This window comes from Equus asinus, chromosome 1, assembly GCF_041296235.1.
Source record: "Equus asinus isolate D_3611 breed Donkey chromosome 1, EquAss-T2T_v2, whole genome shotgun sequence".
Classification (NCBI taxonomy): domain Eukaryota; kingdom Metazoa; phylum Chordata; class Mammalia; order Perissodactyla; family Equidae; genus Equus; species Equus asinus.
The window spans coordinates 164,417,140-164,428,335 of NC_091790.1; the positions used below are offsets into that span (position 1 = coordinate 164,417,140).

The 11,196-nt window shown below is 49.1% G+C and overlaps 1 protein-coding gene across 2 annotated transcripts in view; it reads right to left on the reverse strand.

Annotated features, from left to right (window-relative positions):
- The window catches only part of DPY19L1 (dpy-19 like C-mannosyltransferase 1), a 104,184-nt gene extending 102,534 nt beyond the window's left edge, over positions 1–1,650 (reverse strand). For both annotated transcript variants that reach the window (XM_070511737.1, XM_014838758.3), the window contains exon 1: positions 1,195–1,650. In XM_070511737.1, the coding sequence (XP_070367838.1) occupies positions 1,195–1,492 (298 nt within the window). In that variant the 5' untranslated portion in view covers positions 1,493–1,650. The remainder of the gene's footprint in view (positions 1–1,194) is intronic.
- Positions 1,651–11,196: the final 9,546 nt, after the last annotated feature.

Genomic DNA, 11,196 nt, shown 5'->3' on the forward strand with positions numbered 1-11,196 from the left:
CCTCCCCAAGGTGAACTTCTCCAACCTGTACACCAGCAGCGCTTGTCAAGCTCACCACTGCAAAAAGGAGGAATGTACTGAAAAGACAGAATTACTCTACGCTTAAGTCTACCAAATAAAAAAAAAACAGTACCCCCATAACAGTATCAACCTTTCGAGCCCACTAAAACACACACACACACACACACACACACACACGCACGCACACACAGTGATGACTCTGGCTTTTTATGATTGAGTGGCTTCTAGTGGTAGCTGTGATCTCAAGGGACGCCAATTTGCTGCGCTCTATTCCTCGGCCTATACTGAACTCCAAATTCTTTTGGGTCACTAAGGGAATCTGAAGACATAAGAAGAGATAAATCACCGATAGTTAAATAATTCAGTAGCCAAAGCCTATTAACGGCATTATATAGGAAAGGCAATGTTATAGAATTTTACTGGCTGACTTAGAAAAATCAGGCCTGTTATCCAAACTGCTATAACTTGCCTTATCAGAATGTCAATCAGGAAACAAAGGAAACCTCAAGTCGGGCCACAGCCTATGAATGTTTCAACTTTATTTTTTTCAGCACATTGTTACACAGCATCCATTCGGTGCATGGTCGCGGGAGAGGAGGGGAGCCCTCCCCATCCCACGTTCCCAGGTCAGCAGAGGGGATTAAGGCTCGGGCGCCCGGAACACCACACAACCTGGAAAGTGATGTGCCGAGGGGAATCACAAAGTGCCACCGGCGGTGTTTGCGGCCAAGAAGAAAAAAGCACGCTAAAATTTAATTGTAAGTTTAGCAACTTTCTAAGACAGGGAAAGTGCTTTGCTTTGAGCTCAACGGAATCGCTTCCAACCCGAAACAAACCATCCTCCCGGGCAGGGGCCGAGATAACGGGCAGGCGGCCGGTCGGCGCCAATCAGCAGCGCCCCAGTGTCGTTAGCGCAGACCTGCCAGGCCGGGCAGCTGTTGATCTCGGGGCCATTTTTTTAAAGCAGAGTCAGAGCGCGGGTAGGAAGGGCGCGAGGAAGGCTGAGCCCGGGGAGGGGGAGGGGAGGAGGGAAGGACGTCCCAGAAAAAGTCGGAGAGGGCTGCAAACTGGCGGAGCCCGGCCGGCGGGGCTCGGGGCGCGGGAGGGGAACGGAGGGGGAGAGCCCGCGCCTCAAAGTTCCGCGTCCGGCGGCCGCGCGCCGGGGCTGCTCACCTAGCAGGAGCGTGGTCCAGGTCCGGCCGCGCCCCGCGCGCCGCAGGCCCAGCGCCCCGCGCAGCCCGGCCGCCAGGCGCCCCCCGAGGCCGCCCCGGGCGGGCGGCGCGGCGGACTCGGCGCGGGGCCCCTTCCTGCCCGCGGCGCCCTTGCGCCTGGGGGACGGGGGCGCGCGCTCGGGCCCGGGCTCCCCGGCGCCGGCGTCGGGCGCCCCCCTCAGCGGCGACTGCGAGGCGCGGGGCGGCTGGGGCGGCTTGGGGGCCGCCTCCCGGTGCTTGTTCCGCGCCTGCAGGACCATCTTGGCATAGTCGCGACCGCTCGCTGCGCGCGCCCGGACGGCGGCCGGCGAACGCGGACTGGCGGGGCGGCCCGGGCGCCGCTCACTCTCCGGCGGGCGGGCGGGCGGAGGGCGGGCCGGTCCCTCCCCGCGGGCCGGGAGGCGGAGAGAGCTGCAAGGCCGGGCGGCGGCTGCCTGTCTGGCGGTGCGGCCGGGAGGCGGCGCCGGACTCGCGCGCCCGCCGCCGTTGCCGCCGCTCCGGTTGTCACGGCGACCGCGGAACGCCGGGGGGCGGAGGCGGGGACACCCTGTGAGCGGCGGCGGCCCCGCCCCCGCCGCCCCTCCGCGCCGGACGCGCGCTCCCGACCGCCCAGCGCGCACGCGCGGACTGACGGCGCGGGTGGGGCCGTCCCCGCCGCTGCCCCGCGACCCCGGCCCTGCTCCGGGCCAGCACCGGGATTCGGCGGGGGCGGGAGTGTGGGCCGCCTTCCGGGAGCGGCCGCCCCTCCCTCTGGGAGTGGCTGGGAAGAGAAAGAGGCCCTCTCCCGGCGGGGGCCGCTGGTCCAAGTTTGGGACCCGATTAAGGTTACGCGTGCAGCCCGGCGAAGCCCGCGTGGCCCCGGCGGCGCGGCGCGGGGGCGTGTGCACCGGGAGGAGGCGCTGGAGAACGACCACGGGGGGGCGCTGTGCGCGCGCTCTGGAGCCTCGGTGGCTCCGCCGCTGGAAGGCTGGAAGGCGAGCGGATCAGAGTGAAGCATCGTCTCACCTTTACTCCACTACGTGTAACCTCGCAATTTAGAACGTTGCCGTGTGCAGCTCCCTCGTTCACGGATGCGACGGACGGTGCAACTTGACCTGAAATAGCAGCAGAGTGTCTCGGGGTAGCTGGTAAGGGTCGAGGCACAAGTGTGTGCCTGATAGTAAAAGGGTGAACTGAAAACCAGGGTAGTAGCCCAGGCGGAAGGTGATAAAATTGAACGGTCCGAGGAGGAAAGATTATCAGTACGTATGTTCTGTTAATTTCACGTGATGTAGCCTTGCGGCTTAAAAGAAAGCAAGCAGGAAAACTTCATTTGCTGATAAATACAAAACTTTAGTCAAAAGGTATTTTCTTTCACACAGCAGCAGAATGCATGAGTAAAAGAAACCCAGGAAGGTTAGGAAAACCGGACCGCTGCCAGTTATCCTTCCTGTCCTCCACCCCGCGTTCTTTGCACAAAAGCCTACAGCCTCGTGGATGACAACTGAGACGCTCCTTTCTTGCGGCGTCCAGGGGTCTTGTTCCAAAGAGTTGTCCCTAAGTCCCAATTTTGTAAATCAAGCCACACCGCTCTGATAATTGTCTCCATGGTAATTCCAGGGGCTTCCCGTGACTATAGATCCTCAGCTAAGTTTCTCTGCCTGGCGATTTCTTTATTAAGGAAGTTAATGCTGGCATTCGTTCACTGTTACGCCTTTTCAACAGACAATGAACTCTTTTGTAAAGGGAAAATGTTTTTCCGAGCTAACTAATAATCCCTCATACTCTGTATATTTTGTGAGTTTGGATTTTCAGATGTCTTCATTGGAGCAGAGAACACCTATTTTTAGACACTTTAAAAAAAAAATGATTGAAAGTCCTATCACGGAATGCTTGGATTTTGAAACCATGTGTCAGATGGATCCAGTGTTACCCTCTTGGATTAATTTGGAATCTATTCCCATTATATACCCAATATATTCCCAATATTTACCCATTAGAATAAAAGAAGCCTAATTCAATGTCTGTTAAAGGTGACACAAATAATTTGTTGACTGATTTTTTTTAAAATGGTTAGAAAAACACAGGGGAAAAGAGGTTCAATATTTGAACTGTTGGATTGCTTGTCTGTGTCCTGCGGTACACGGTGGCATGGGTTCCAGAACCTCCTCCCTTCAACTGGGACCATTTTACCAGAAAAAACACTTGTTGAAGAATAAATGAGAGATTGAGTGAATGAATGCAGGAGATAACAATCAAATGATGATTCAGAATGCTGCCTTCTGTAGTGCCCTGGAAGGTCACTTTGTGCTAACCCTCCTCTCCCATGGTCTCAAATTTCTAGAGGACAAGAGTGTTTCCTGTTCAACTTTGTGTTGTCCCACAGAGCCTGACCAGAGCCTCAAAGTTTGTTGAATTGAATTGAAAGAGGAACATCTATGATTAAGACACATCCAGTGGGTTTGTGTCAGTTCCACCAGTGCTGACAAGTCCCCTTCCTTGCTTGGCAACCAAGTGGAGAATCCCACAGAGGGGCAGCATAGGGTACTGGTTAAAAAACATGGTAACTTTAGGGGCTGGCCCCATGGCCAAGTGGTTAAGTTCATGCACTCTGCTGCAGGCAGTCCAGTGTTTCGTTGGTTCAAACCCTGGGCGTGGACATGGCACTGCTCATCAGGCCACGCTGAGGCAGCATCCCACATGCCACAACTAGAGGAACCCACAACGAAGAATATGCAACTATGTACTGGGGGGCTTTGGGGAGAAAAAGGAAAAAAATAAAATCTTTTAAAAAAGAAAAAAAAAAACATGGTAACTTTAGGCCTGTATTCCATTCTTTCCTCTGATACATATCAGCCTTGGGATGTTGGCCAAGTTACTAGACGTTTTTGAATTTGGATTTCCTCATCCCTAAAAGGGGAGGGATAAAAAGTTATTTACCTTACAGGTTTGTAAAAATTAAAGAAGACAATGTATGTAAGGTATCTAACAATTACTTGCATCAAAGTAATTGCTCAATAAATATTCAAAGCAGTGGATGACGTGTAAGGAGCATGGCAGTTCCTCTGTCCTCCCAGCGCCTGAGGCTGACAGTTCAGGATGGGTGTGAGGACACAGGGGAGTGGAGCACAGAAGAGCAAGGACAGCTGTGTGGTCTTTGGACCAGTCCTGCACTTGCTGGGCTTCAAGCTTCTCGGCTATATGAGCTCCCCCGAAGTTCCCTGCTTCCCATGTGTGCTTTACAAACACGAGCTCCCCCGAAGTTCCGTGCTTCCCACGTGTGCTTTACAAACACTGCCCATTTGGTGGGTCATTAAGCCTGGATAAAATAGTAGGAAACTCCTGTGGCCCCTCTTCCCCCCAAAATAGGAGGATGTTTCACACAGGAAGAGTGTGGAGCAGAAACTAGAACAGTCACAGACAGTTACATACCAGATTTCATTTTGTATTTATAACTGTGAGATCCACAAGAGCAATGAATGCAGTTTATTCATATTTGTATCCTTAGGCCAGTGCCTGCCACATAGTGGTGGATGCTAAAAAAAAGGACTAACAGCTGCATTTTAAAAATGTGTTGTGCACAGGTGATCCTATGAATCAATTCAAGATGATAATGATATAGATTAAGCATTACAATTACTGTCCACTTTTAATGTGCTTTTCTTTTCAAGAGTTCCAGATGCACTAGCAAAGTACTTCCTTATGTGACACTACGGAAATGCTGAGCCAAAGCAGACAGATTCCAAGGACAGAAACCCAACAAAGCATCCCACTGAAGAATCCCTGGTCTGATCCCCAGGGTGCAAACCCAATCCTCTTCTCACTAAAAGCTACATTTTGGGCATTTGAAATAACTAATAATTAAAAAGTAATTTTAAAAAAATGGGATGGAGAGTGAGGAGGAGATTAAAAGGAGGAAATGAGCATAAAATAAAGAGGAAGAGCATAAAATAATAGAGGAAGACAAGTAAATGCCCAAAAATAAAGCTTCATGATATTAAAGTAGAGGGACCAGGGAAATATTGTTAAGTGGGCAATGAAAAGCAAAATTTGGTCAAGGAAAGACTAAACTGGAAACCAATTTCCTTATTTCTCTATGTTGGCATTTTAGAGGCCTCATTTAAAACTTCCAAATTTCCCCCCTTTTCCTCCCACTTGCTCTCCTGTCCACAGACTGACAACAAAAGGGGAATCTTTTTTTTTTTTTTAAAGATTGGCACCTGAGCTAACAACTGTTGCCAATCTTCTTTTTTTTTTTTTTCTGTTTTCTCTCCAAATCCCCCCAGTACATAGTTGTACATTCTAGTTGTGGGTCCCTCTAGTTGTGGCATATAGGATGCCACCTCAACATGGCCTAAGGAGCCATGCCATGTCCGCGCTCAGGATCCGAACCCTGGGCTGCCGAAGCAGAGCACGCAAACTTAACCACTCGGCAGCGGGGTCAGCCCCCAAAAGGGGAATCTTGACTGTGGCATCTATTTCTCATTTCCTTGGATGAGGTTACTTGATCTCTTTATTGGGGAAGTGTCTTGGGGTCTAGATTCTGGAAGTTGTCTCCCTCAGCAGTTGCTAACATCAAGAGAGGAACCTGCATAATCCCAGCATGCTTCACAGAAAGCTAACGTTGATGCAACAAAGTATATCTGTGTAACATTCCACTTTCAGCGAAGTTCTGACATTAACTTGTCACTGTGTTATAATGTATTCCTTTAGTCTCAGGTGAGAACAAATGTACATTGCTACTTTGCTGCTTTTCACATTTTATCTTCTGTCTTTCTGGTAGCTGACCTTGCAGGTCAGACTGTTCATGCTCCAAGGAGTGCTCCTGAGAAACTCAGAGAGTTCATTATCAGTCCTAGTTGTAGTGCATCATCAAGAACCACTCCACTGCAGAGGGGCACGTCTCCCTAAAAAGCAATGCCTGTTGTTGACCATGTCCCTAGTGTCTTAGCAGATATTACAGATGTTAAAAACTCCTATGCTGAGTCCCCATCCCCAAAGGGCTTACAGTTCAGTTGGAGAGACAGGGTAAGCTAGAGCAAAATACACTTCTGTAGGGAAATATGTGATTCAGAGCATAAGGACTGAAAGAGTTCCAAAGAGAAGAGACCATGGCTGACACGACTGAGGAGTTTTCAGGGAGGAGATGAAACCAGGTCTAGGCCTTGTTGAAACAGTTTCAACAGAAGGTAACATGGAAAAAGTGTTACAGACAGGGAACAGCACATTTCTGAAAACCTTGTGTGCCAGGCAGATAGTAGATGCTGATATGAACATCTTAAGTCCTTTTGGGAATGAGGAAGGGAAGAAACAATGAATGTAAGATTGAGGGACAAATGAATGGATTAAAAAGTGCATGAATGAAGTAATGACTGGAGCATGAAATGCCCAGAGCCCCGCAAATATATCTAGACCTGAGCAGACTCCTCGCCGAAGGATGCTGAGCTCCCTCCATACCCGGGTAGCCTTAGGAATACTGGGAGCCAGTGAATTCCACCTCCAGCCTCTAATTGGGGCCAGGACTTGCTTGCATCCAGTGGGCTTTTGCTGACACCTAGCCAGAAGCCTGAGCCTCCCTCTCATCTGCTCCAAGACACAGATGAGGTGGGGGACTGGTTCATTTAGACATTGTATGGTCTGTCTCCTGTTCCTGTTCTCCAGGGATAGCACCTGGATGTATCACACAGCTTGGCCTCTAAGCTTTTCCCTCTACCTGACCTTTCCTTGTGCTCCCTGAGGCCACCAGCCCATGCCTGATACACTCAGCTCTTCTCAGTAGTCTCCACCTCTTGGCTCTTTCCAGAGCCCCTTCTCCTGTGACAGGTTCATTCCCCTACAACTCTACTCTTCTTTCCCTGGAGCTTCTTTCTGTCTCCTGCAAAGCTCCTCTGAACTTTGTCATCTCTACCCTTCATCATTGCTGTCCTGTACAGACTACGTGGTAGCACCCCCTCTCCCCCCATTTACTCTACCCCTGGCCCCCAGTCTTCTCAGCTCCTACCAATGCTGTGAATGACTTCAGCACCCTTCCAACTCCCAGCCTCTCTCAGCTCCTTGACTCCTCATCTCTGGTGACTTACACGCCTACTCCACGTCATCCACCCACTCTTATGGTCTCATCCTGTTCCTTGTCATCACTGGCTTTGCCTCTGCATTGTAAAATTCAGACAACCCAGCCCCCCACGCCTCCAAGCCTCTTCTTTATTCCATCTCAAGTGCCAGGACCCATCACTGCAACTCCCTCTCTGCCAGGATCCCCCTCCCTCCTGCCTCAGCAACCTAGCAAAATCCCACTGTCCAACTTTGGATCTCTATCCGCGGCACTGAGGATTGCTGGAGAAATCCCACAACTTAGGAGACAAGAACCACTAAGGATTCTTAGCTTCCATCAGCAACTGGACCCTGCGTGCTGCCCTAAAATCCTTCTACATTCTCCTGGTCCCAGTCTCCAGAGCAGATATAGCAAATGTTCACTAGTGCTGTGGACTGAATGTGTGTGTCTCCCCAAAATTCATGTGTTGAAACCTAACTCCCAGCGTGGTTGTGTTTGGAGGTGGGGGCCTTTGGGAGGTGATTAGATCATGAAGGCAGAGCCCTGAGGAATGGGATTAGTGCCTTTATAAAAGAGACTTAGAACTCCTTCACTCCCTTCAGCCATCTGAGGACACAGTGAAAAGACCATCTATGAACCAGGAAGAAGGCTCTCACCAGACACCAAGTCTGCCAGTGCCTTGATCATGGACTTCTCAGCCTCCATAACTGTGATAAGTAAAATTTCTGTTCACAGGCCACCTAGTCTATGGTATTCTGTTATAGCAGCCCCAACTAGTCTCTCAAACCTGCCACACTGTCGCCAACTCCCACACTCCCAGAGATGGCCTTTCCTCTTACTCCAAGGAGAAACTGGACACCTTCAGAAGGAATTGTCTTCCTGTCCTCCCATATACCCATAAACTCACCCAAGATTCTCCTTTCATCATAAGGAGGAGCCCCTCTTCCATACACAGCCAACCTCTCCCGCAAGGGTTGGCTGACCCCATCCCACCATCTTGGTGCTTCCTCCTACCAACTAACTGCTTGGTCGTCTCTCCACTGTTTGGGCTGCTTTCCAGCAGCCTTAATCTTGCCTGAGTGACTCCTCTTAATTAGATCCCTCCCCCAAACCAAAATCTCCCCAGGACAACTGCCCTCTCCCTCTCCTTGCTTTCATTCATAGACATTCCTGGTAGAGTTCCTTGTGCCCCCTGTCTCTACTTCCTCATTTCTCAGTCATTCAAGCTCATGGAAGTCTGGCATTGTGTCTAACACTCCACAGAACTGCTCTCACTGAGATCACCAGTGACCTCCATGTTGCTAAGTTCACAGGACATACTAGTCTTTATCCTGTCCTCTGAACACACCCTTCCTTTGTTTTCTCTGACCTGCACACTTGGTTTTTGTGTCTCTTTGGCTGTTCTTTTCCAGTCTCCTTGAAGGCCCTTCTTGTTCACTAAATGCTGATGTCCCCTATGGTTCAATAATGAGCCTCTCCTCTTTGTACTCCATGTACATTCCCTGGGCAGTTTCATTACTGCTTTTTTGCTGGAGATTTCCAACCCTGTGCCTCCAGCCCAGATCTCTTCCCTGAGCCTCAGACCCATATCTCCAGCCACGCATTCGATGCTCACACTGGGATGTCTTTTTGGCACCTCACCCCCCAAATCCAAACCTACTTCTCTTCCAATCTCCTCATCTCAGTAAATGGCACCACAGTTCTCCCTATTTCCCTGTCTGGGAATATTTTTTCTCCTATTTTTTCTCTCTCACTTCCAATATCCAATCAATCACAGAATCCTACTGACTCTGTCTCGCAAATGTCTCCCAAATAAATTCCTTTCTTTCCACCCTCATTTTTCCCATGGCCTTCAGCAGCACCTCCTGACTGGTCACTTTGGATCTTCTCTTGCTGCCCATCAGTCTTCCAGAGAACTATTTCTAATATGCAAGTCTAATGATGTCATTCCTTTTTTAAAAAAAAAAATTATTCAGCACTTCCAAATTCCTAAACATGACTTACTAGGCCTTTGTGATCTGTGCCATAGCATACTGTCTCCCTACTCTATCTTCTCCAGCCTCATCCCTCACAATTCCCCAATACTCTATGCCCTGTATCCCTCTGCACCTGGACACATGCTGTTCTCTTGAACTGTCACACTTCTGTCTGCCTAGCCCCTGCAAGTTCTCCTGGATAACTCGGACTCCTCCTTCACTTCTCACTTAAGAATCAGTTCCTGCGGGAACTTTCCTCTCCTCCCTCCACCCTCCTCCTCAGCTATACATCTAGTAACCTAGACTGTCCATTGTCATATCACTTCCCACACTGTCTATTTCTTGAGACCAGAACAGGACAAATATGAGACCAGCTTAAATATTAAACTAACTCTTTGGAAGATGTTTGTGATTAGTGGTACTTGATCTTGTTCATTAGTTACAAGCAGAGATTCACCATTTGAAATTCAGGAACTATAAATTGGATGTCAGATCCACATCCATGAGAGCAATGCTGTGCCCCCAAAGCCCAGAGCAGGAGCTGCACACACAAGGTGCACAGTACATATTTGTTGAATACATAAATGAATTGAATCTTGCTTGACATAACTCTAATACAGATTCTTAACAATTAGAGAACGGAATGGCATAAGCCTAGCCTTTATTGATTTCCACCATATATTTCTAAACTATAATTATTTTGGAATAATTTTTCAGATATGTTTAAAAGCTAAGAGATTTAGTTGTTTCACTTACCAAGCAGCTATTAATTCAACTCACCGCGGCTCGTGCCACTAATCCTGGTTTGTTTTCAGAAGCTAACATGAAGAGAATAGCTGGAGATGATCCATTGCCATCTCAAGATGACCTGAAGTCCACAATGCTCAGCAAAGCTGGAGTGAGTGAACTCCTTACTTCTACCTGCCAAGAAGCTCCATGTTGCTACAGTGTCCATTTTGTCCCAAGCAACAGGTTAAGGAGGAGTAACAGGTAAGAAATCTTTGGCTCTTCAGAGAAAACTGACATGGGTTCCAGCATCTGATTTTGCATCCAGCCAGTGAGTGTTGTTTCTGGAGTCAGAGCTGCTCTAGCAAGAGCTGAAGTGTAAGGTGCAATGAAATAGTGCACTAGCCTTGGCACATTGCTTGAGGAGCAGTGTGTACCATGCTGGGTTCCTGGAAGTTTTGGGAGGCTATGTGTATGGATTCTGTACAGTCTCAGGAGGAATTGAAACCCAGTTGCCATTGACCATGAGTTAATGAGAGAATTGGGGGACAGAGGAAAAGAGCTTATCCCAATCCTTTCTGATGTGCCCAAACCTCTGTTGGGTGTAGTGGACAAAGGAGCAAGAAGTGGCAATTACTGAGCACATGGCCTAAAATTCCATCCTTGGTCCTATGACTGCACTTTACATGGACCTCTATCCATGGAATTTGAGGAGTTTCCACCTCAAGATGGGAGTGACTGGGGATGAGTGCAGTGATGTTAGTGAGAGTTTGGGACCAGTGCTTTTCTTGACACTGAGGCTCTCTTGATACTCACTTGTTCAAAGTGACCAAGTCAGAGAGGGTTAACTTGGGGCTCCAGATTCCCCTGAACAGATGCCACAACAACCTACCCAGTGATTAGCCCACGTGCTGTGTCTTGCCGTGAGCAGAGTATAGTCACATTTGGATGTACAACAGCCTCGTGAGTAAGTTGGCACTGCCCACTCTGTGGTTCCTTTGGCAGCCTGTCATAGCGCATGCTATTCACACACAGACTAGATATTTGTTCTTCTTTCCTCATCTCCCACCATGAAATAAACACAACTAGGACTTGAAGAAGTTACCTGGAGGGCACATAACTCCTTCATTGTCAGCTTCAGATTTCTAATCTGCAATGTAATTTTCTTCATGGCAATTAGACTTGCATAGAGAATCTGATGCGAGTCATTTGAGGTAACACAGCGAACCCC